This window comes from Dicentrarchus labrax, unplaced genomic scaffold (genome assembly GCF_905237075.1).
Source record: "Dicentrarchus labrax unplaced genomic scaffold, dlabrax2021, whole genome shotgun sequence".
NCBI classification, from domain to species: Eukaryota; Metazoa; Chordata; class Actinopteri; family Moronidae; genus Dicentrarchus; species Dicentrarchus labrax.
In genome coordinates, this window is record NW_026136719.1 from 25,389,961 (window position 1) to 25,416,925 (window position 26,965).

Here is a 26,965-nt window from a genome sequence, read left to right on the forward strand (position 1 = left end):
GTGAAGGGAAGACCAAGAGCACTTTTAGCATTGTATGATTGTTTTTTAATAACTGCACACCTTATCATGGTTTATCATATAAAACACTGTTGGCTTGTACAGAATGTTTAGTCTACATAAAAATAAGCAGTTGTTCTCTACACTGTATGCTAGCCTGAAATACTGATCATACTTAGCTTTTTAGAAAAAGACCTGAAAAGACACAAAACGGGCTGAAAGTCATAATCTTTGTCGTCTGGTTTCCATGATAATAGTCAGTGTGGTTTAATACTACAGCAAACACTCCTTGAGTATCTATTTTGTCACAAATAGCAACTGGTATATCCGTTTACAGTACAACCAAAGAAACTGTAACATAGTTAGGCAATTTGGATCTAGGGCAGGAATGGTGGCGCCACTTACGCTGAAAACTGACAAAAACTGAAAGTCTGAAGATTGTGATTATAACATTAAATCAAGCCCTTTTTTTGTGTGCAGAAAATCTTTTCAGGTTTGCAGAAGAAATAAAAAATGTTACAGTTCAAAAGTTATTCATATACACCAACAACACAAAATATGTCCATAAAAATCAGAAATTATAACTCTTTTTAAAAACTTGATGATCTCTGGTATCCACATTTACTAATGGGATTCTGTGCCAGCTACTGAATACACAACAATCAAGCACTGTGTTCATTATCTACAGTAACTTTTTTTTTTTTACCTCAGTGGGGAAATGTCAAAAAATAAATAAATAAATAGAGATGTGCTTCCAAAATAAAGAGCTGTTTCAGATTAAAAATCTGGCATATCATTTAAACAGTTGTAACAACGTGTACAACTCAGAAGAGTTAATTCTGCCAACTCGTCAAATACAGGTTTATTAGCACATATGAAGACCTATAAATAAGAAAATGCTCATCTAAAGTGTGTTTTTCCCAGTTTGACACACAGGTATTGATTTCTGAGGGTGAAAAATGTATAAAATGAAAAAAGCTTTCATTTGTAAGAATGGCAGAGCCGTGAACATACAGGTGGATTTGTACACTAATGTGTCCCAATATTCTACAAGAATAGAATAAACCTCTTTTGTACTCAAAAGTCCATACTTCACACTAAAAGCATCAAATTCATGCATCTACCCAGAACCGTCTGGCAGCAAAGCAGGTGCTGCCTCGTGTCCATAGGTGGAATGTATTCTGTTGAGACCGATGCTCCTGTGTAGCAATGTGCAATAATTGGTCATGAGTAGATAGTGATAACCTCCCGACCTCCGCCTCGGACCAGCAGCACTCTTTCCAGGCCTTCAGTCAACACCTCCAGAAACTCCATATCTGAGTTACAGGTTAAAGAAATGAACCAACAAGAGCTAGAGTAGTAAAGAGTCAGAAAACAACCAACATCTGTGGCAACATCTTGATGTCAGTATGCATACACATGTTCTTTAACCCAAGTGCTATATTGGCAAAGGATACAGTTCTCATCACCATCTGTGTTCCGAGGTGGACCTGGCATGTTGAGCAACACTAATCGAGCATCATGGGACCTGTTGACTATTACCTCGTTCAGTTTCACAGCCGTATGCATTCGCCGCACATTTGACTGATCCCTGGAGTGCAGCAGGAGGGGAAGACAGAGTAAAAATGGATTTGTGCCAAAAAGAAACTTTGCTGAACAGAGAAATATACAAAAAGTCTAGGGTAAATTCAGGTGAAGGCTTTTTGCGTTTAATGCTACCGGTTTTATTGTTTAAATGAGACACGATAAAGTTGCTGATAATAACTGAATGTGACTCACGGTTTGAGGCTCATGAGTTCTCGGAAGTTCTCAGGCGCATTGTTCCTGTTCCGCCTCTCAGCCTCACACTTCTCTCTTGTCCACGTCATCTGAACCTTCTCTGGAGGAGCCTCCACCACCTCCTCCTCCTCATCTGAGTATAGACTTCCCATTCGCACCAAAGAGTGTCTGTCCTTAACCAGCTGGGCCTGTGAATGAAATGATAATATTATGAGACTCTGTATGATTTATAAGGTAAAGTTGAGAAGGTTAAATTCCCAAATTGCATCACTACACACAACCAGTAGTGAAAATTTGAAACATTAAAACACAGACATCTTCAGTATGTATCATGCATTATATATATATTTTTTTTAAATCTATAAACTATTTCAGGAATAAACACACAAAAAACATACCTCTCTTTGCCTTTCTGCACTTGACAGCCTCATTTGCCTCAACATCTGGGACCTCTGCTCCATCATTAACGTCCGCTCGTAGGTGTATGCTGAGATGTCACTATCATGCTAAAGTTCAAAGAAATCATTTTAGAAGTTTATCTGGCTGAAACATATTTGTCTGTTGAACATGAACAGAGTGACCACGAAAGTAAATTAGTTCATGTTCAAGTTAAGCAGTGATTTTTGTTTTTTCTTAACACCCTAAATCTTTCAAACAAACACATTTACGGCATCTCGTAGTAAACAACAAACTTGTTTGTTCTTAATACCATAATGGACATCTGGTTTCAGTTGCTGTTTTTTATTACTGATCTAGCCATAAAAGCCCTACATTAGTCTTCTCTTTTGCTCAGATTAGTAAATGTTTAAGAGGCATTCTCACCATCTCCACCACCTCCACCTCAGCCTCTATTCTCAGCTGGTAAAGGAACGTGGCCAGATCTTTCTTCATCTGGATGCTGTTGTCATCCATCTGAGCTACAGTGAAGATGCGCATCTTGCATTTCCTCCAAACCTAAAATGCAAATAAAACCATTCGCTATTGGCACAAGTTTCAAGGATGTGAATATAATTACTTACAAAAAACATACTTCAAAAAAGTTGCCAAAATCAACATTCTTCAAAGGGGAAAGCCTCAAATAACAGAGACGTAAATTTACATTACTTCTACAACTTCCAAAATAGCTTATTGGAGTAAAAGACAAATATCTGTCATCTCACTTTATGTTGTTTGAGCAGGAAAGGCAGCAGCATTAGCATCCCCCCATCATGGACGATCCACCACACATCGATGTTGCCATCTGTGAAGCGTTCATGGTTGCTTGGGTAGAAGGACACATTTTTGGGCACCATCAGAGCCAGGTGGGCAGCTGTGGTGCAGCGGACTGTGTCTGAGTAGAAATGAGAACATGGATTCATGGATATTAACTGTACTGTATAAGCGAATACCCCATGAACCTTACATTCTGTATACTGTACAAGCCAGTTGAAAACTAATACAGAATGTATTTAAACATTCAAAGATACACATTGGCTTTTTCAGGCCCACGGTTGCTTTAACTACAAGTTCACAATAGTCAGTTGTTTGTTTAGTACATAATGATTTGAATTATGTGTGAAAACTACATACAGTATGCAATCAAGGCTCATTTGGTGTAGTAGTCATTTAACAGGGGTACCATACTGACTTGGCTTTTTAAGTCTCATGTGGTATGAGCAGTATTTTAGTGAGACTCTTACTGATAAAAGTCTTCCAGGCACGAGGGTCTTCACTCTGTCTCCAGCCATATGGCCAGCCCATTACCACGGTGTTGTGCTTCATGCCCCCCAGACCACAGGACTGGATCAGATGGACAACGCCCTCCCGCACCTTGGATGCCACCACGACCTGGCAGAAACCCTTAACTCGCTCGATCTCCATCATATTCTTAATGGCCTAGCAGATTCAATGTGGGCAAACAGAACTTTAGTCCCATGACCACAACAAGCAGTAAGCAGATAAACCATATTTGAACAGTTAAAAACCGCCTACGTAAAGCTTTAAAAGAAAAAGCATTATGTACGTTCATATGTCTGAGTGGAGTTAAGTGCATGATTTATATTGCATAACAATAAATAAAATCAATACAGGTTTTACTTTCACTACCTCCCTGTAGCACAAGCTCTAATTATAACTCCTTATACTGTACATAATGCATGAATATTGGCTTAACACTTGAATTGTGAATTGAGGATGAGAGATTAATTTCTCAGTTATTGTGACATAAACAAGAGTAAACGTTGCTTCACTTGTTTAATTCTTTACCAAAAACATCACATAGTGAAAAATGTTCTTCCACAAAGTCCCTTATTTTATGTGAAATGGCTCATTGGCACCACATTGTAGACAACAACAAGCTGTTTCCAGTTATGTCCTTTGATTAAAGGGAAGAATGCTAAAACAAAAAAAAAGTTGCTGAGGAAGAAATGTAACAAAAATTTTAATTTCACATTAAAGCACGTTTACGCTTCATTGTGCTTTTCCATTTACAAAAGGTGTTCATTTGTAACAATTAGTTGCAACACGGTGCAATAGAAAATTGTATAGAGCATGTACAGCATACATCCCTTTCCGTATTTACCTGTTCAGCTGCCTGCATTTCCCCATAGCTGTCCAGGAAGTTGCCCTGGATGACAGAGCCCACAATGGTCAGACCCTTTCCTGCCTTCAGCTGTGAGGCAAAGGTGAGCAGTCGAGGATATTTCACATGGAGGTCCTCATCCAGCTTCAACAGCACCAGCAGCTGAGGCCTGTAGTGCACAGAGTCAAAGACAGTCAAAAGGAAGCAAAGGCTCAGATCACAGGTGTGTCTTTGGCTGAAGTGTGGAAGTTATTTAGACATTACTGTTGCTTCTACAAAATTTAAATGACATTTTTAACTGTGAATCGGGTCCTCACTATAATGTTGAAAAGGAAATTATACATATGTGACCTAAACATCTAACATAGCTCTGACTTGTCTTCCAATTTATCCCAGTTTCAACGTAGATATGTAGACAATTTGTTTGATATATCCCCCTCATCCATTCTTCACTCCGCAATCGAAAATATCAAGAGAAGCTATTATTTTGTCACTGCCATTGTATTTGGAGTGAGTGGCAAAAGAGAAAATGCTGCATCAGAGTGGTTATATTATACAGTAAAATCCAACGCAGTAACTTACTGGAAATGCCCAGCAAAGATGCTTTTAATTTAAAAAACACGCCCCAACTCCTCATCTGTTTTATGCTATTTCATTTAGAGTGTATGCATTCTTCTCATAACTGAACACAGATGTGAACACAACTTCTATAGTCAAACATGCAATGTTTATGTGGAGACAATCTCAGCATCTCCCATAGATGAAGCTGACTGTACCTCCAGTTCTTGGTGTGTGGGGGTCCAACCTCTAGTCTTAACAGGGCGTATCGTGCGCCACTAAGGGACAGTCCTCTTATTCCGTCTCCCCACTCTTTCTCTGCTCTGTTTAGACACAAACATGAGGGACAACAATTTAAGTGAGCAGCCGTCCACCAGCATCCATTACAGATATGCAGAGACCAAACAGAAACACAGAGATATCATCCCATAATATACAAGAATGCACTGTAATGGGATTCCAGACATACCCCTGGTACTCAATGTACTTGTAGATCATTCCAGCAATGCCCATGGCGACAATAGCGTAGTACCAAGACGAGATGAACATTAGAGCCAGACACATACTCATGCCAAGGAAGGACAGAGCCCTGTGGGCGTGACACATAAAGCCTAAAGTTATGTTTTTTTGCATACCAAGAACAGTATTTACAAGTATGCATAATGCATTAGTCTTTCATGCAGGGAACTGTAGCACAAATTTCACAGAGGTGGTCTTATTGGTCATTTTAATGCTGACAGGGAAAAACTCCCACCCCATGTAAGAAGTATGGTGGAGATACACCTGTACTCACCAGTGGTAATATTTAAACCGTGGCCTCCAGTTGGGTGTGCGTAAAAGAGTCTGAACTGCACAAGCTAAGTTCACAAAGAGATAGCACATCAGGAAGAACCTGTCGCATAAATACAAAGAGAATTTTTAACACATTTGACATAGATAATGTCATATCATCAGTGTTGTAGTTGGCCTTAGGCAAACAGGGAAATTAAGAAAGACATGCAGATAACATGTCTGAGAGAAATGAATGTGTGGGGTGTGTGCAGTATATACTGGTCATATTGTTTGTCTTGTATGTATGTGAGCTTACATGGAAAGGATTGGTGCCACCATGTCCAGTGAGGCAATAAGGATGCCCAGCTCAGCTATGAGGCCGGTCAGTAGAAGTGCCCATGTAGGCTCTCCATTGGTCTTTCCGTGACCAAACACCTGAAACAAAAACTCGAAACCTTCACAGGCGGCAATGCAAATCACCTGTCATTTGGTACTGTAAGCTATTCAAATAAGCTTGCAAATCAAATATAACAAAATGCAAACATTTCCCACACAGCAGGTTGAATGTTATCATGTGTTTTGTAAATATTTCTAAACAAATTATGGGGTAACTTTAATGTCTGAGTTTAAAGTCTGAAGTAGTCATTTCTGTCTTGAGTTAGTGTGAAATGGCAATTTTTTCAGAGAATGGGAAGTGGTTACAGAATCTAGCAACAATGTTTAATGTCCCACCCTGAGGAAAGGAATGATATTATCCTTGGCAATGGCCTGTAGAAGTCGAGGAGCCCCAGTGAGGGACTGCAGGCCTGCCCCAACTGTAGAGAAGAAGGAGCCAATGACGATAACCCACGGGGACGGCCAGGACAGCGTTCCCACCACCAAGTTTTTTCGAACAGCATCCCCAAACCTGCAATTGCATGGTGACCATATGAGACTTTTATTATGAAATGATCTTTTTTCCATTGTTAAATACTTTACAAAAAGTGTTTTGATAATAGTAAGACACAAATGAACTTACTTGTCTCTAAGGACTACTCCTTCAATACAAGCACCAAACAGGACCACAGAACTGAAATCTGAATACAAGAGGTCAAGGAACTGACTGATTCGAAGGAGCACAATTGTTAGTTTTATTGTGTGTAGTCATCAAAATAAGGATACACACAAGTGAAGTAGTAGTAATAGCTAAGATAGTTCCCACAGGAATGGACTTTTGTGCGTCACGGAGATCACCAGATCTGTTGGATCCTGCCATGATACCTATAAGGCAAAACACAAAGGGCATGTAAAAACTGTAACTATACCATCCCAATGGCTGAATTAGAGGAAGCAGCACAGAGCAGTTTCACTGTGTGTAAAAATGACAACACAGCTAACATAGCTAAAGTTACAATTTGTACTTACATTCTAATAATAGCTAATAATTTAAGATTTAAGGTAAAACAAGTCAGAAAAAGTAGTTACAGTTTAATATAAACTGTAGACTGAGGTTTGTGCCATGACAGCACTTTATGAAGCTGTTACCTGTGGCAGACGGGAAGAAGATCCCCACCAGGAGTGTGAATGATGTAGCGATGTCTGCGGACACATACATGCCAAAGTTCTCCATGGCACCATGGGCATCCACTGACTGTAGCCCTGGTTTCTCTAAGATATCCCCTTTCTGCAGGTAGTCACCCCACATGTTTTCTAACAATAGAGAACATACATTTAAATCATTGGCAACAAACTAACATTAGAAGACAGTGGCAATCTATCAAGCCTATGTGTATAAAGCAGGACATTTAAAAAAAAATTGTTGTATGATTTTGTGGGCAAAAAAACAACAACAAAATGATGATCAAAATGATGGCATAATGTGCAAAATACAAATGGACGTCTATGCGTATCATATATTAACCCTGTTCTACCCTTTAATCTATATGTCTATAATAATAATAATAAAGCATTAAGAGTTGTTACCTTTATTATCTAACAAAATAAATTGCTGTATACTTTAATCCCTGGTCATTTAATGATAAATTTACCTCTAATAATCCCACTGCCCAGTCCCGGGATGCCCGGTATCTCTGTCACATTGTTCTGGATGAAGTAGTCATCACACTGAGCGCTGCTCATGTTTCCTGGGAGACAGAACCTGTCCCACAGCTGACTGGGCACTGTGATGTTTCCTTTTATCACAGTCTTAGCACACACATCAAAACGATCTCTCACCAAAGTCCTGTTTCCCAGCATGCAGATCCTACAACAATAATACGGATAAAAATGTAATTATTACTATGTTAATCATCATTATTTTCCCCTAGCATTATCATCGTCGTCATCATCATACACCCCTTCTTCATAATCATAACCAAAACTTAGTCCAGTGTTATTTTAACACATTCATGGTGATAGAATAAACTGTGGCTTTAAAAGGGACTATCTAACTGTTTGACTGGAAAAATCACACTGCAAGTAATTGGTGTAAGATGGAAGACAAAACTGAAAAAAACAAAATAATAGTAGGAAATCATGTATTATTTCTCCATGCGGAATGAATACAAAATGTGCACTCTCTTGCCACATAAACACCACTAATTTGACATTAAGGTCACACTGATTCACCCGATTTCCTGTTAAGAAGTATTTTTATTCAAACAAACCTGCACTGTAGACTTACGGGAATTCTGGCGGATGAGTCATGGACTTGATTGCCCCGGCATAAATGGAGACAATTGAGATAATGACACAGGCGAGGAAAAGAGAGGCCAGCTTGTTGACATATTTCACTCCTACAAAAACCACCACAGCCATCAGGCTGAGGCAGATAGTACCATAGACACGCATATTGTTCAACATGGCACTGTCACTCCCAGGAGGGTCTGTTGCATGAAAGATGGCCGCCTGGGGGACCAGATATTTCTGAGGACAGAATATTACACAGGACAATTACTGCATATTCAGTATATATAAAATGTATGTAATGATTGATATATTTTAAAACAGGATAGTGTGCTGGAAGAATATCTAATACAAATTTGAGCTGGAATATAAACACAGAATAATGTTTTAGCAAACTGACCAAGAAGATTTCGATGGCCCCCAGTATGTACATGGCAGAAGCAAAAGTGGTGCCTAAGTAGAAGCACAGTCCCACAGCTCCTCCAAACTCAGGGCCAAGGGAGCGTGAGATCATGAAGTATGCCCCTCCAGCTATAACAGTAACACAAACTGTTACTCATACAGAGCACATCATTTGTACTGCATGCAGTCGACACAATAGTAAATTTCTGCTGCCCCCAAGTGGAAGAGTATGTAATGGAAACTTTTACTTCTACAGTAGTCTTGAGATATCTAGGTCAAAGCAATTTCTGTGTAAATAATAAGAACTATTTTTAAAGAACTTCAAAAACAGGCTACAAATGTATTTATAGTACTTACTAAAGATATATGCTGAATAAATATATGCTGAGGGACTTTTTCAGTGAATACAGTGGATGAACATGTTTCAAAGTATTACCTGGAACAACACCATTAGTAGCAATGGCACTCATTGATATGGCTGTGAGCATTGTCTGCAGAGGAAAGTGGAAAATATGACTGATATGGAAAGGGCCCACATACAGACGTCATGGCAACTTGTGGGTGTTAAATGAATATCCTCTAATCAAATTGACGGCTGAAAGGAAGCACAGCTCCCATCTAAGAGAGCATATTCCTAAACATTTAGCACATGCGGCCTGGAAGTTAAGAAAACCACAGTATTTGTTATGTCAGAAAAGTAATGGCAGCATGTTAAGTAAAAAACACATGTCAAAGCAACATTCTTTGCCTTAAGTAATTACTGCTGCTTATGCAACCATGTGGATTCGATAGACTGGTTTAGCAATAAAAGCTGGCCCACACTGTTTGTGGAATCAACCCAGCATAATAGTGTGCGTGTCTGTGTACAGTTTGTGCATGTGTGTGCGCATACTAACACATGAGCAGCACATGAGGACAATCAGAAGGGACTGCATGATGCCAGCCATCCCAACAATCCATGTCAGTCGGAGGAAAAGAATGACACCAAAAATGTTCTGGAGACACGGCAAGTAGACTCCCATCAGAGTGCCCATGTTGGGAGACTGATAGAGAGAAAGAGGGATTAGAGGAAGGGGGGGCAAAGAGAGAAAGAGGGGAGTATATTGACCATGACATTTCAGGAAACAAGCATATTGATCATTAGTATTGACTGATGTACTTTTTAAAGGTCATCCAATCGTGTTATCAGCTCTTTCCATGTATGCAGGTCTTACACAGTCACAGTCTGACTGCAGAGCGTGCAAAGGTAATAGCAATCAATCAGCAAGTCTTAATACAAAACTAGAATTTGGATAGTGTGGCAGGGAGGAAGCCAGAGGTAGAGGATAATGTTTCTAGACCTCAAAAGACCGAGTGTACTTGTGATAAAAACAGTGAGACAGTGTGTTGTGACCCCAACTCCTGACCTTGGGTGTCTTCCTACGTGAGGCCTGAGCGCTCTCCTCCTCCTCATGCTCCTTGGCTCCCTGGGTAATGTTGGTGTAACTGACCAAGCGGCTGAGCAGAGAGGAGACCTTCGGCCGGATGTCCAGCTCTTCCTGGTGGAAGGAATAGGGAAGAGGTTAATGAGTGTGGATTGAGTCTATTGTCTGACAGAAATATTGGACAGTATGAATAACAGACCTCAAACAAAGCCAGGTTCTTGTCATAGAAGTCATTCTTCTTGCTAGCAGCATCGGTACTGCTGAGAAATGGGCTGTCTTCTTTATGATTCCCATGTCCTATTAGAGAAAGGAAAAAACACTTAAGTTTAACAATGAAAACAACTTTGTTTTTGGCAAACCAACAATTGAAGCTGTGGGGCTAAACAGATAATAGTCTAGCCAATAAATCAGGCAAACATTATATATCATCACAGATTTCTATGAAAGTGTGTAAAGTAAAGTAAAGTTAAGAATACACTTATTTACTGTGAAAGGCAGGTTTAATAATGGACAGTATAAAGTATTTAGAGGTGTCAGTACTGATTCACAAGCTTCTCTAACAACACAAAAAAAAATGCTCACTTAAATCTATCAAATATACTATTAGAAATCCAGTCAACTATTTTTAGAATTAAAAATGTACAATTAACAGTTACATTAAAGATGAGTTAAATCAATATAAACAACTCTGGACCTATGATCATTTGAATAAAAGGGTCAGAATCACAGCCACAGTCACCTTGGTGTTACTTTGTAAAATAGTGTCACAGATGGCATTGGATATATGTAAGGTGTCAATAGAGATTAACGGTCATTGATGCATATACAATAAAACAGACGTGGTTTTAATCAATGTCACAAATTTGCATTGGAAAAAATAATACGTGTTGGAAACCAACGTTTGTAATATGTCTAGATTTGGAACAAAAAAAACACATTTCATTTGGTCAAATTAAAAATATTTCACATGTCAATGATTGTAAAATGTGACCAGCACCATTGCCTGTACAACAATTAATAAAACAAAGAAAAGCAATTTGGTATAAAACAAACAAGAAAACAAGAAAAACAAAATTTTCTGTAACAATTCCAGTTTTTCCATGGCAATCCTTTTCAATAATCAGTCACCTTTGTAATTGTCACTGTTAATTAAAATTCAAGGATCTTAATAATCCCAATGTAGCAGTAATTTTAAGAAACTCAATTCATGCAGTGAAGCTGCTGTGAAAGGCCAACAGCAGCACAGACCGACAAAGCAGTGTCCAGGTGATAAACAGGCATATAATTAGATTTTACTCTCATTAACTTCTGCTTTTGAAGAAAAGAATCAAGCAGAGATGAGCACAGTGCCTGGAGCAATAATTGCACACAAAGTAGCACTGCAAACTTTATCACACACATTCACACTCACAGGCATGCACACACCTCATTACCTAGAAATTACCTAACCTTGGGTTATTAGAGCATGTAAACTTTAACAGCGGAATCTCGGAACCCAAATTAATCCTGCAACAAAAGGTCTGCCAATTTACCAAGTGGGCATGAAATAGAAAAATATTCTCAACTACACTGAAAATATACGAACTTTGTTGCAAGTTTGTTGGTTGAACTCCATTGCTGGTCTTCACTCACCTGTGCTCTGTGTCCCACTGCTGCTAGTATCACTGTGGGTTAGCATAGTTATGCACTGTGTGCAGACTGCAACAGAGTACTGCGGTCTAGCTTGGGGAATTGTCGATTACTATCCAGGACACCCGGTCACCCGGGATGAATACTCATTCAGGGGCCTGATCTAACACATGGTGCACGTTGAGGGGGAGTGAGAGGTGGGGAGTGGAGGATACAGTGGTAACTCACTGACTCACACACACACACACACACACACACACACATACACTCACATGCATGGCACATGTTTGCTCATATGGGTATATAGAGCCTTGGGTTCGGTTGAGTGTATGTCAAAGAAGTGCCATATTACGGTATATGTATTCCTACATTGTACTGATGTTCAGTCTGGATAAATATGGATGTATCATCAGTCACACATTTTCTTCAAAGTCATTATTCCAAGAATGTGGCAATAAGAAAAACAATAACTATACATTGTATGATGTTAAGAAACATGGCATGATGTTCCATTTCTTAATTAAAGCAATAGTTGTGTTAAAATATCTAAAGGAAGCAAAAACATGGTGATCATTTGAAACATGAAAGCCAAATTCCTATTGGTCTGTCTTTCAAAACCCAACTACACAGCTGGTTTGTAGTGATGCCTAGGAAGCGATAGGAGTAAAAAACAAAGCCAACACTGTCCTCTAGTGTCATCTTGCTGTCAGTGGCACAGGTTGAAACACTGCTTGAAGCAACAGTGAAGGGAGACCACTGCAGATGAGATAGAGGCTCTGATGAACCTAAAGAGACATCTAGTGTTTTTTTTGGAACAATGCAGATGGATGCTGCTCCATAATTAGCCATAAAGTGAGTTATAGTCAGATGTTTCCTGGCAGGAAACAAACACTGCAGTCCACGTAACTATCCTAATACTAAAACCTGAAATAGTTCATCTTAGGGCTGAGGAGACAGTGGGGGGTCTCTTGTTAATAACTTGACATTAAATGTCTAATTAAAAAGATTAAAGATTAACTGGCTTGTTATGAAGGCACACAAGAGCCGTGCTGTGTGCACAGAACAGCACAGAGGCTTTCCAGCAACGTGTACCAACATGTCACCCAGGTGCCCCCACCACAACAGCTCCCAACTTCTGCCAGAGGATCAGAGACTCTCTATGCTGTAGGACTGACACATTTACAGAAGGGTGTATCAAGGTAGAGAACTTAAGCAGCGGCGTACATGACTTTTACTTTCTACTGACTAACTAGAGACAAGCATTCAAGATATTGTATCTGTATCTACTTTTCATTTTATTGAGATCATTTGCTTTGTCGATGTTTCTCAGCAAAAATGTATAAAGTGTTGATGTTGGGGGCCACTGGATATTACACTTACAACTGTGTGAGAAAGCAATAAAAAAAAGCATGAACTCCTTTTCTTAGAAGTACTATTTGAGCTGCCGTATTTATAACTGCTGTAACTGGCAGCAGCTTATTTATAGGTTTCCGAGGCAAAAGATAAATACTTTTGTCTACAACCTTTCAATTGTAGCTCCAGTCCAATGTTAAATGTAACAAAAGTCCAAAGAAAATGTTTTGACAGACTGCCATGTGTCAGGGCCCTCATCATTTTCTATCTATTTACAACCAGATCAATTCCCAGAGAAGATGCTACGTTGTCAACTCTTTTCAAAATGCAAAGTACATGACTTCGCAACAAAACAATCCATCTCAGGGCAAATATACAAAGAAGAAATCAGTATGATTTATTATTTGTTATAGGCCAAACAACTTCCAGAAGGAGGCTCCTGCAAAGCTTCTTCAAGACCTTTATCCAAACAGGTCATTAGTTTACTTTAGACTTTACACAGTGTACTTGGATGGATCAACAAGAGTTTTGACAGTAATCTTTCAAATGGACATTTTCCAAAACCACTAATGTTAAAGAGAGAAAAAAAATATCACCGCACTTTTGAAATCCGATTAGATGTGGAAAACAATATCGCTGCCCATTAGCTTCTTAGGGTTCTTAGGGAGGAAAAAGCCTCTTTGCTTAACTTCCTCTTTAATAAACATTTAAGACTTAACACCAAAAGGCAGATAAGTTGTACAGCTTAGCCCATTCTACTTTGTGCAGTTAGTTGACAAAAATATTGTGTTCGCAGGTGGTGTGTGTATGTGCATGTGTTTGTGTAAGTGTTTATGCAAGTAAATGAGAGACAGTAAAAGAAAGTGTATGTGCATATTATTCGCTCCCTCTGCTTTTATAAACTGTATGCCTTCAAAGCATAAGCAAAATATGATACAACTGTTGCATAGCAGCAGCTCACATGGTTAAAGGGGAAACTTGACCCCTATTGTTCAGCTCATTATAGGTTTCTGGGCCTGTAAAACAATTCTCCCTACTCTCAGAGCCAATCTGACTTCCTACAACTGTCTGTACCAGTTTTGTCTTTTTTCAACCAGCTGAGTAAGGCAAAATAGTGAATGAGCACTTAAGACTGAACAACTTTAACATGACTTTTTTGGAGAGTTGCTACGCAGAAACTTGTCCAGTTCAAACAACCCTGAACTCAAACCTCATTTCCATTGCTCATAAATAGGAGTTGTGGAAGTCCAAAATCTGAAAAAAAAACAAAACCCAGTTGGATCATTATTTTACATACAGTACAGAGCTAACCCAGCCAATATTATGTTAGTTCCAGTATGGTACAGCACTATAGAGGCAGCATACAACATGAGGCATGCAATTTGTCATAATCATATCTCATATATAACTGGGACATGCTGAGTGCATTATCCTGCCTTTTTCTCCAAGCCGAGGGCTAAAATACCATATCTGAATAAATACTGATATGTTCATGAAAATGTATGTCTCAAGCCTAGTCCAAGCTTAATAATGAGCTGCCCAGGGGCACACACATTTTCTGTACTGTGGCAATCCTAAAATTATTCCAGTGACAGCTCCAACTTACCACAATGCATTGTAAAATCCAATGAGCAAAAGCAAACTCACAAAAGTAACATTAATAAACTTTTGTTGTGAAAATCTTAATCTGTACATGTCCGTCACTCACAAATGTACTTATTAGCATGTACTGATAAACATAGTTACCTTAATCCCTTTTACATTTGAAAGGCCTACACAGAATATTTCAGCATATACACACATGGGTCTTGGGTTTCCTTTTCACAAATCGCTACTAGCTTTATATAAAGTAATTTTTTTTCGTTGTTCTTTTTTCTCTTCTTCTCTAGCCTGTGGGAAGAAACAATGTGATTCTGCTGTAGCAATAGGCAATGTTAGCTGTAATGGCTGTGTTTCATGCGGAGCTGCATCTGAATAGAGAGAAGGAATGCCAACCTGCTGAGTCGTACAGCAAAACATATTAGCTTTGATGTGTGCTAATGATGAGAAAAGGACGGCAGCTCAGCCTGATTACCTCAGGGGGTAAAGGTGGGCGGGAAGAGGTGCATCGTACAACAAACTTTCAAAAAGACACAAATTAACTAAATGTGTATGTCAATGGGGGCAGAACTAATGACTGAACAAACCCAAAGTGTGGTCTGCAGGAGAATTGTCTGTCTGTCCTGTCTTAGTAAAATGGTTTCATGCACATGAAGTTTTAGCTGTACATAAGCTGCACACATAACCCATACTCATAAATGCTTTAAGTGAATGTTATATTCACAGATTAAGTTAAATTATGCTTTATTAAAATGTATTAATCCTCGTAGGGAAAATCATTCTTGGACCGATCCTAATTACTAGGGGCAGTGGCCAGCCACTGTGCAGTGCCTGGGGACCAACTCCAGATTTGAGCCAGTGTCCTAGTCAAGAGCACTGACTGGAGAATTTCTCATGTATCACAATCGGAAAATGCCATAGCTGTGACTATTACCAACAAGTCTTACATTCATCATGCACCCAAGAAAACCAGTAACAATCATTTATACATGGGCACTAAAGTATTTATATTCTAGTACTGAATGTACTGTGATTCTCTGTTTAGTGTCTAAAGTGACCCCAGTAGACCCAGGACACACTAAATGCATTCAATTGCTAGTAGATCCTCAGGGAAAGCTGGAGGTACACACTGGAAAAATTGGATCTGAGCTGCTCTGCTAGCACTGTTGTCACTTTTATGTGAATGAGCAGATAGAACAAAGATTGCAGATGACTGGATGGCAAGACACTTGCATCAAAGGAAATTATGTGTGACAAATAATTAAAGCATGGCCTTATTTATCATCTATGACAATCTTTAAAGAGTATTACAAATGCTTAAACTTAGAGCTGCTGAGGGTCTGAATTTGTTCTAACTCTGTCATCAGACACACATTTCTTCTCCACCACAGTTTGTTTATCTCTCAAAGGGCAATCTGAGTGGCATGGTAGGCAGCATGACAGGTCACCCTGTTCTCCTGAATTAGAGAATTAACACGCAGCATCATTCTCAAAATTATCAACATAAGTTTCTCAGTACTGTTCAGTTTGAGTCCAAGAAAAGCAAAATACATACATACATACATACATACATACGTTTTATTTCCAATAACAATGAAAGAAAAAAAATAGAGCTTGTATTCTAATGTTTGCGTTATTTGCTCGTAGAACACAGTTCACTCAGTTCTAGGGGATGTTTTAGCATCTTTCAGCTCATAGTTTTGGTTTTATGACCTGCAACTTTGGCTCTGTCATCCTGCTCTTATCATGCATGGTATAATTTTTCTAGCAGCAGCAAGTGGTGGTCAAAAGCTCTGATTAACCCTACACTACCTGCACAGCTCTATAAAAGGTAGACAGACTAGCTGGTGAACATAGTGGAGCATTAAAGCATGCAGCAGAAAGGCCTGATATGCTTCTCAAGTGTTGGTAGAGAACAAATATTGGACTTTAAGAAACCAGAGTACAAATGAACTTGAGTGTTACTCTTTGTCCTCCTTGCTGGGTGTGTTACACAAAAAGTTTGCTATCACTTTTGCTGTTATAACTTTATATGGTGATAAAATGTAAATGTTGTGATTACAGTTTGTGGCGAAAATTATCTAATGCTTATACAAACTCTTATACAGTTGGAATCATGCCTTTCCAAAGGGCACTTAGATAGTAGTAAAGAGGAGAAAATAGTGTCTATGGCCCACATTTCCTCCTAGATGTCCGAGAGTATCAGTGATTTTTTACCTGTGGCATTAGGGTTGTGATGCCACAATAAACTGATAATACATAAGACATCATAACAGAAATGCAAGTACACAGATAAAAGATGAATAAGAGGACATTTTAAGGTTGCCACTTGCCACCTATTTCTACAAATGTCCTTTTTTTTCAATTAATTAAATTTGAATCACAACTGGACACTCACAACTCATTTTTTATTAAAACAGAACCTTTATACAGACCTTAAAAGATTCAATCTTTTGTGACCTTCTGACTTTCACAAGCAAGAAAATGAGGGATACAAGATGTTAACCATCTATTGGTGACATAATAGCAATGTTCAAAACAAACACATATTTCCTAATTTTCCTATTAGAGCAGCAAGAAACTAAGAAGGGCAAGACGCTGCCACGAACTTTCTTCCCTGAAATGTGAAGGCTGTTTCAGGGTAGTTACTCTTGCTCAGGAGTATGGCACTGTTACAATGACCACAGTGTTGGTCCTGTCCTGTGCTGAACAGAGCTGAGTTCACAGGCTGAAACAGACTCAGCACTGTGTCATTTCCTCCATGCTGCAGACGTCACACTGTAAAGCATGTACCATACCCAAGCCCACCACTCCCATGATGAAATCATCCAGTACATGCAAACCCTACTTTCTTTCCCACCTAACTTTTTAGTGCTTAAATGTATCTTAATGCTGCATGTAAAACTAAAGTTGGAGAAATATTGAATATATATATATATATATATAGGTATGTCATACATGTTTCAAATGCCTTTCTGCACTTGTTACTCTTACTACAAAACCTATTTCTTTTTCAATTTATGTTAAAAAAAAAAACAAGACACACTAGAAACACTATTAAAAATGCAGTCAACTACACTGACTTGAGCAGCTGTTGTTCAGTTCCTACATGGGTTGCCACATGTGTTTGAAACTTAATGGTAACATACTGTGTGCCCTTTGCTCCATCTCATCATTCATCATAGTCTCACTTCCTCCTTCCTCTTCTCCTCCTCACCCTGTACACCCCAGCATGAAGTGATTCTTGCAGCTAAGTTTAAACTAAGTTAATGGCTGTTGTTGCTCTGAGTCTTCAGGAAGCTCTCCTAAGGTGAGTTCGAGAGAGTTATGACAGCAGGAAGCAAGCAAGCTTGTGTGAAACTCACACAGGGTTATATCAGGACATCTGCTCTATCGTAACCTCTGGTGGGAGCATGGTACAAAGTTCTGCTTAGACAACATTCAAGCCACTATATTTAAGCATTAAGCACTGTAATGTACTGTTATGTGCCTTAGGGTATTAACTTACATTTCTGCTGTCTGAGAATAGCATTTGGCTCATTTGGTCTAAAGACTTCCGCGCATTCCAAAAGTATTCAAGCAGACAGCTAGGTCAACATGTGCTGAGATTCCTTCTTGTTACGCTTCAAATATCAGTCCACTTGAGCTGTGTGGCTGACTGAAGCATAGATCATCTCATCTGCATGGCATTGTTTTCTTGATACATATGCACTCAAGCATTCCATCCTTAGCTCCTTAACATCAACTAGTTAGATGAGTCTTCGGCCTTTACCTCTGATCCTTTATCCGTTATTCAGTTGTAAGGACCTCACAGTCAGCATAACATTCACTGCTATACAGTAATGTAATATAAATAAATGGCCAGTCAGTGTGTGGTTTTTGTGCCCAGCCCGGCCCTCTGGGCACTTGGTAAAGCGTGGGTGCTGCATTTGAAGGCCACACCCATGTGCGTCTTTTATTAAAAAACTTTGTTCCCCTGGTTGGTTCACTCCCTCAGCCAGCACAAATCAGAGCTGCTTTCAGCTAATCCCACAAACTCCTCTCTCCTCTCCTTGTCCTCCTTTTCTCTTCTGTCGGGAGAGATTCCCCCCCTTCCTATGTTCCATGCTGATACAGTGGAGAAACAAGTGAGTGACAGTGAGAGACAAGCTGAGGCAGAGAAGCGAGGAGGGAGAAATGTGCTCCTGTGTTGTTGAGCAGCAAATCTCTGTGAAAGGAAATCCTCCCCTGGCACAAAGAGAGCTCCATCTTTTGTGCAAGGAAGCACTTGAGGCCTTTTTTTTCTTGTTGCGGTGGTACCGGCCCCCCTCACACAATCCCACCCCCGTTGTGCCTTTCCCCACGGTTCTCACCCCTTTCATTGTTTTCCCCCTTTGCTTTGTTACTCATCTGTCCCTGATTTTTTTCTAAAAGGCTTCCACAGCCAGCAAAAAATACTTTAAAATGATAAAAGAAGTGTTTCTACAACTTTACCCAAAGTGAGCTGTCAAAACAGACCTGCCTGCTATAGCAAAACCGCTTTCTGGCCCTGGAGAATTGCCATGGTAACCATACAACCAGCTGTTCTGAAGGCTCTCAGGACAAAGCTTCCCCATGCTGCGCTGGGTCCTACCCATGAAGTATCACTTTTAGGAGACATTTTACAACTCCATCGTGGTCCAAAGTGATCCTGTTGTGTTTAAGCTGAGAGATAAAGAGCTTAGTAAAAGTTGTGAGTCTTACCATCCGAGCTGACAGTATCTTGATGATCAGGGTAGTCCTGTCCAGTGTCCCTGTAATCCACCCAGTTAACCCCCTCTAGACTGTCATAGCTGGACTGAGCTTGATCCTTCACCGGTACTACTGTGAAGTGAGGCATGTTTTCATCACTCTCCTCTGCGTCTCTAGCTCAGACTTAACATAGCAGGCTAGCTGTTAGCCAGCCTCAGTTCAACTCCCACTAATGGCAACTACATTCCACTACACTGCGCTCACTTCCTCTGGAGGGTATTATCATACTCCCCGCCCACAAGCCAGCCCCTCCTGGGCTTTTTGTGTGAACAGACAGGGTATGGAGGTCTCGGGGATGCATTTGGAAAGACACTCACAGCTGCCCCAAGGGGAAGCAGTGACCTGTTGGGGCACAGCTTTGATTGAGGAGTGAGTGCTGTCATCCCTGAGTCATGTAGAGTGAGATGGTGAGAGTGTAAGCCCCTTTCTGCTGTCTGTGTCATAATGACAGCTAACAGAGTGAACCTTGTCTGTTCAAGGTTCAGACAGACGGTCCTCTGTGTATGTGGGCCTGTCCCAAAACACACACACACACACACACACACACACACACACACACACACACACGCGACGTGGCAGTTTGGAAAATAATCAAACTTCATTGGTGACTGGGGAAGTACAGAATGGAAAAGAGAGGGAAGGGAAGACAGTGTCAAAAGAGAAGAAAGAGTAAATGATCCCAGCCCCCATTCCAACTGTTCAGACAGCTGTCATTTTAACCTTTGAACCCAAGGTCAATCAAAATGGAATTTTTGGCCAACTTTTGCTAAATTATTCATTAAATGATAATAAATGAATGTTAAGTACAATATATAATGAATTGTGATGGTCAGCAGCTGTTAGGCTATGTTAAGCTATGAGGAAAGGCTCAGCAGTGAATTGCAGTAACGTCCCTGACAGAAGGTAAAGTTTACCCCCCTCTTTCCAAGAATGGTAGCTCCTCTCAAACCATGAAAGCAGCAGATCAAAGACTAGTCTAGTAAGGCTGTTATTAGAGGTCCTGTTAAAGACAGTTTTAGATCTTGGTACTTGGATTGTGTTTGGATTGCAGAGGCTTTGTTAGTGTGTCTTGGGTGATTTTTTACTGTTTTAGAAACAACTATGTTCTATTCGAAGAAGAAAAAAACCTTGGGGAATAATCTACGAAAGAGCTCATGCAAAATGTCCTCACTTGGCTGAGGTGCTGGAAGGACATTCACATTCTCTATATTCTTTATTCTTAAATTGGATTCTCATTAGTTTCCATAAAATGATCGCTAGTCTTTCTGAGGTCTACATAAAAACAATAATAGTAAAAAAATCAACAATTTAAAATCACAGTGTATCCCTTGCTGGACATAAATTAACAGTATACCCACTTACCAGGCACCACTACACCGCTGCTTTACATAGTTGTAATAACACATGACATCATAATCTCACAGGAAATTGTAGCAACCTAAAACTCAATTTTGAAAGTTAATTAAATTTAAAAAAAGAGACTTAAAAGATGATTAATTCCTATAAATATTGTAGAACATCCTCTGTAACATCTGTAAATCTGTCAGCTGCTCAATGTTGGTATATTAATCTAGAAATAGCCTTTATTTGTCTAAGGGCAGTAAAACTTCTTTAGAAATACATTTTTAGACTATCTAGACTAACTATTTCTACAAGTTTTTTTCAAATGTAGCCCTTTGTAAATATCAGGATTCTTCAGTAATTGGTACCTTTGAACTTTTATAGCCATGTCCCACAATACAACATGTTGCAATCTTCTCTCTCCTTTCCCCAGACAGCCTTTGACATAGAAATAATTTATTTTCCTGACTGACTTCCTGGCTTGGCAAAGTAATACACAAGAGGCCATCAACCATATAAGGTTATTGCCTAGATTGACTAACCCATGCAACTCTGTGTACAAGTAAGGGTCAGTGAGCAGCAGGCAGGGAGGCAGGGCCTGACACACTCTTTTCTTCCACCACAATTACTCAGTCTTGTGGAAAGACATGTAAGCAGGAGGGGCAGGTCCCAGGAAACATGAGGCCCAAGAGGGTCAGCTTGCTTACAGGATAGGAAGAGACTTCTGGTGGTAGAGGTACTGAGGGGACATTTGTCCTGGGCTGGCCCTTCATCATGTCTGAGCCTACCTGGTATGGTCAACGGTTCCAGTTCTGGTCAGGTCATGCCTGTCACTCTGTGCCAAGATGGGAGTTGCTGTACTGTAGTTATGACCCTGTACATTTCTTTCAGCAACTTAAAGAGCAAAACAGAAAATGATTAGCTTATCTTAAAGATGGCAGGCAGGTATGTAAACAACCTGTTTCCCACCAGACACTAAACAGGGATTCTGTGTTTTCTCTTGGTGCTACTGTTACAGTTCATACTTCTCTGACTTGTGATTATGATTATCTCCCACTAGATGGCAGCCTTATACCTCAAACATTTAGTCTTCTCAGCCGTTATATGAAAATGTAACTGATCTACCTCTAGGTGTCAGACTTTTAATAGCTAACAAAATATAGAAGTTACTTATTATTCCGAGACAACCGTCCAATATTTAATTAGATTAATAACATTTTATAATAGCCAGTATCACAAGAGATGACAGAAAGAGGACATTTAATCCTGAAAAAACTTCCCTTAAAGGCACCAAATAAATGACAGAATATTCTCAAACAGAATTGAATAGGCCTATATAGGTATATAGTTGGTCTTAAGTCAAAGCATACTGAAGGACATGGAGACAACTTTGTCATTGTCAAAGACTGGGGAAAACTGTGATGTAAAATAATCACCTTTTTGTGCATCTCTCAGATTTTATTTCAACCATCTTTTCCCACAGTCGCCCTACCTTCTAAATGTCATGAGATAAAGAACAACTTTAAAGACTATTGTCTAAAAGAGGGGATTTCTCTGCATTTTGAATGAATGGTACTTAGCTGCATGGCTAAACCTAATTGCTTGTGAAAGCTAAGCACCCCTTGTCTTTCTACCAGTGACATTGATTAGGATTTTCTAATACTGTGCCCGAGGGGACTTAAGTCAATCCAATTACCTTTGGCTGCCATCGTTACCTTGACGTGGCCCCAGGGGCCCTTTCACTTTGTCTCTAGCACTGAAGGTCTGCCACTGTGGACAATGAATGCCATGCAGGCTTTGGTGACTGAAATGTTGCCCATGCTATTACATTGCCTCCAGAGTAGCTTTGCCAGTCCATACAACTAGACTGAGAACAACCTTTGGTGGTTTCAGCCTGTGTCCTTCCATGGGTCTTGTTTCTGCCGGACAATGGTGATAACTACCATTCTCGGTATTACAAAGAGATATTCAGTTTGCCTATGGGGTATAATTGGGCTCTCTAATGATGGCTTAATAAACTGCCTTTATACTTACAGTTATACTTACTTTTGTGTCCCATTACATCATCTGCTGTACATATCCAATCTGTAAATTTGAAAGCTATGGGTCTTTAACCTGATTGATGAGGTCAGAGTATTTCATAGCAAGAGCCTTTCCTCCTCATTTACCTCCTCAAAACTCATATACAGAATATTACATTCATTTGTTTGGATGGGGCAGTGTAGAAGCAGTGTCTCATGTGCAGGGGCAGATCTAGAGAAATATTCATGGGGAGGTAAGAGGGTGGTATGGAGACTTTAAGGGGTGGCAGAAATATATACTGATTTAATTGCCTATATATAGGCTATATGTATTTATTTATTGTACTCAGGACGCATGTCAGTTAAATTAATTGGTCATTCAAGGCGCAACCGTGCATGCAACTAAGGCCTGATTTGTAGGCCTACCAAAAATGTGCTTGCTCTGTGAATATTCTTGGATAGATAATAACATTTCCTTAACTTATAAGACACGGAGGCAAACTGATCATCTGGTCGTGTCGTTCAGTCTAACAAAATGATAGAGATCGGCCAGGAGTGGCGTTTCCACCCGGAAGGTAAAGTCAGACAGACTGTTTGTAATGCTGCCGTCATTCTAACAAAAAACAAAACAAACCAAACGTTTTTTTTGGTAATTGTATTTGACTCGTGCTGTCGCGGACTTCAATGTTGAGGTCTTCAAAAGAGTGAAACAGCACCTCTCTGGCTTTCCAGTCGCAGTAAACGTCAGTCAGCTTGTGTGGTAAAAGATAGTACTGCGACTACAGGGGGGCGATGCCAGAGAGACAGACCCCAGGTGAAGCCGGTTTCCCTCGGATAAATAACCTTATGTTACTGTGAAACTGTGACGGCTCAGTATACTGGGAATGCAGCGGGAAACCAGTCCACCGTGGCTTAGTTAGCTAACCTACATACATCACTCACAAGAAAAGAGAAAGGTTAGCAAGTTTTTCAGTATTGACAGTAATATTAGCACTTTTTTAAAGCCATAGTAGCCTACTTAGCTAGCAATACTGGAGGGTGTATGGGTTTCTTGAACCGTACAAAATGACTGACTGAGAAGAAACTGATGGTAGGCAACCCATGGACTGAAACTGGACCTGCACCCCACTGGAAAAAAAAAGAGGACATAGTTGGAAAACTTGTGACAGGAGAGAGTTGGCCAAAATATCAATGGAGTCCATTCTGGGAGAACTCAAGTCCAGTGGGAGATGACATTATGTGGTTACTGAAGATGCTGCCACCATGAAGGACAGTGGTCTTCTTATGGTAAGTGAGACATTCCCTCCTTCTCTCTGGAGTTTATGTTTCCTGAAAAGAAATGGCCGCCATGCCAGTCTGCGACCAGAGCTGTACATTAGGCCTTTTTTAGAGAAGACATTTTCACTTCACAGGAGGGAAAAAGCACAGCTGTAAATTATGAAATTAGGAATGGTTGAATTCCATTTAGCTGCTTTGGTTTCAGGGTCCTGGTATAGGTGCATGTTGGCTTACTAAGACACCAGTAGAATGGAGCCATCGACCCAAAATGTTTGCTATGGGTAAAATGCAGTGTTGCATGTTGCTGTATATGTTATGTGTGTAGTTCGCACACCCTCAGCATCCTGGAAAGGGTTGTAAGAGCTTTGAATGAATTGGGAATCCAACAATTTAACATTTATTAGTTGCTATGTCATTTTTTTTTAAATCTTTTGTTTGTAGCCTGTGCAGAGGTCTGATGGTTTCTTCTTGTTTTGGTTTTAAGCTGTGACATAGTTCATTTTAATAAGTAACTCACTATGGATTACTGCATGAAGGCTAATTTTGTACCAGTAGATTGGAGGGGTGTGTAAGTCATGTATTTGAAGCGTGTGTTTCTACGATTCATTAACTCAGTTGATTTGTGTTTTGGTTGAAAGCTGTAGTTTGTGTGTGACAGTACTGGGAAGCTACTTATACCAGTGCCTTACGACGTTAGTGAGTGGTGGAATAATTAAGGATTCAGTGTCCACTCTGTACAGTATATACAAAGGCTGCTCAAACCACTTCCCAGATCACTCCAAACTCGGGACTTTGAACCAGATGTGAAGGTTGAATATAAGTTATCTGGCAGGGCGTTAGACTCCAATGTATTCCGGTTTGTTTTTAACGAGTATTCAATCTGGCAAATTTACAGCATCAACAATCAGTTATTAAGGTTTGTGATCTTCGGCACAACAGAGTGTACATTCCAAGCACACATCTGCAGTTGGTTAAATTAAGTTCCTTTATCGAGTTGGTTAATGTCATGGGAATACTGTGGTGTTGAATAAATAATAAAAATGTTTATTAGTGACTACCGCTATTAGAGTACATAAATAAATGCTTTATATGGCAGTCCACCACCACAACTTGTATGCTGCTATATGAATGTGACACTGCCTCCTCCATCGGCACTAAATGTATAAACATGGTGGAAATTGCTAATACAGAATAGTTGTATAGTCATTGAAGAAAACACAACACCACTCCCTTTTCCTTCTTACACTTCTGTCCTATTTTCCTTTTGAAGTAATATGACCATCAACTTTGCTCCTAATTGGGTTATTTCAGCCAAGCAGGAAACATATAATGAAATAATTAAATGAATTTAGTATTGGTCTTGAATTGTAGGTCTTGAACAAATTGTGCTATTAGCTGTTTAGTTGGCCATATGTATTTTTCAGCTTCATTCCATCATGGTCCATCCTTGCACAAAGTCCGGGATTTCCGTTTTAGACATCAGGCATTCAAAACAATCAGATGTAATGCCACACTTTCTAGCCTCCAGGTCAACTTGCAGACTTTGAGCAGAAACTACTTGAAATAATCAGATCTTTTCTCCAGAAAATGAATCTTCCAGTTAGGCCTACATGAGATCGTCTTTAGCAGATGGATTTCTGTAGAACATTAATCAGATATGATCAAGAGTCGGAAAGACTTGACAAATGAGCCCAATCTAGTTAGACCTCCATAGTCGTATATATTTTCCACTCTTGAACCATCTTGTGAAAAACACATTTATATATCCTCCTGGTTATCTGTAATTCCCCCTGTATGCCACTCAATTCCTTCATAACGTCTGTGGAACTCAGCTCTCACACCAGATGCCCTGGCTGAGACTATAAATTTGTCTGATAAGAAAACCTCTCAGATAACTCAACCCTATGTCTCTTCTCACACACTTAATGCACATGCTTTGTCCTATCACAGACATGGTGACAAAGCAAGATAACTCCCTGTGATGTGGAATACACAACATGTATAATTACATCTACAAAGGACAGTCGAATAAAATCTGTTCTGAAAGTACAGTCATATAGTATGGCTTATTACCTTTTTTTTCTGAGTCATTCTTTATTTTGTTGTAGACATGGGAGTTTATTATCCCAATATCTTATTCCAATATTTCTTATTATAACATACTGTGTATTTTTTTTCCCACAGTGAGACACACACACACACACACACACACACACACCATCCTCTCAGGAAATCTACTGCTGATGGACATGATAACATCAGGACCATACTCCTTCTGTGACAGTTTGCAGGCTAGGAACCAGCTCAAACTGGATTAGAAATGCGAGAGTAAAAGAGATACAGACAGAGGAGGAAGGTAAAAACAGACAAAATGAGAGTGTGGAAGAGAGAGGAAGAAAAATGAGGGCGAACCATGGACCAGACATCTGAAGAGGTAGAGACATTAACCCAGGGTTAGGTGAAAACAAACATTCTCTCCTCACTCACCACAGGACGGGTTTGTGTTTTCCCCATCCTGCTCTGCTTTCTCTTTGTAGATAGCCATTGCACGTCATCTAACCTCTGTACTTTTCAGCATTGTGTAATGGTAAACAAAAACATTGGCCAATGATGTGTACGGTAGTTATAAACATGAAGTTTCTCCAGTGGTTGGTACGTTCCACATTTTTTTTCTTCAAAATTATAGCAAATAATTGGCTTAGAACTCTTGGTTTGCCTGCAAAGCAAGAAGTGCTGTTGATTAGCTGTCTGAATTCATTCAAAATGTTGGAGCTTTATTGACTAGAGTATTCATTAATTAGAGGAACAGGATGCATATG

At 39.7% G+C, this 26,965-nt stretch overlaps 1 protein-coding gene across 1 annotated transcript; it reads right to left on the reverse strand.

Moving 5' to 3' along the window:
* Nucleotides 1-22: 22 nt before the first annotated feature.
* Nucleotides 23-19,704, reverse strand: slc12a4 (solute carrier family 12 member 4). The gene is made up of 24 exons (XM_051380268.1): nt 19,459-19,704; nt 10,355-10,452; nt 10,138-10,269; nt 9,628-9,774; nt 9,168-9,222; nt 8,730-8,860; nt 8,328-8,569; nt 7,693-7,907; nt 7,190-7,354; nt 6,827-6,925; nt 6,684-6,741; nt 6,398-6,572; nt 5,982-6,100; nt 5,688-5,786; nt 5,364-5,483; nt 5,113-5,217; nt 4,337-4,505; nt 3,456-3,651; nt 2,937-3,106; nt 2,599-2,730; nt 2,175-2,282; nt 1,777-1,964; nt 1,455-1,588; nt 23-1,313 (listed from the first exon to the last, which is right to left on the reverse strand). The coding sequence occupies exons 1-24, from the start codon at nt 19,592-19,594 to the stop codon at nt 1,222-1,224; spliced, it is 3,285 nt and encodes a 1,094-aa protein (XP_051236228.1). The 5' UTR covers nt 19,595-19,704; the 3' UTR covers nt 23-1,221.
* Nucleotides 19,705-26,965: the final 7,261 nt, after the last annotated feature.

What these genes read in the sequence shown, in the direction of transcription:
- slc12a4 (XM_051380268.1), bottom strand. Translation starts at nt 19,594, where the DNA reads ATGCCTCACTTCACAGTAGTACCGGTGAAGGATCAAGCTCAGTCCAGC. An exon ending in AAGTACATTGAGTACCAGGG is followed by an intron (nt 5,218 to 5,363) that starts GTATGTCTGGAA and finishes GTGTCTAAACAG; the next exon opens with AGCAGAGAAAGAGTGGGGAG. An exon ending in GTGCAGAAAGGCAAAGAGAG is followed by an intron (nt 1,965 to 2,174) that starts GTATGTTTTTTG and finishes TTTCATTCACAG; the next exon opens with GCCCAGCTGGTTAAGGACAG.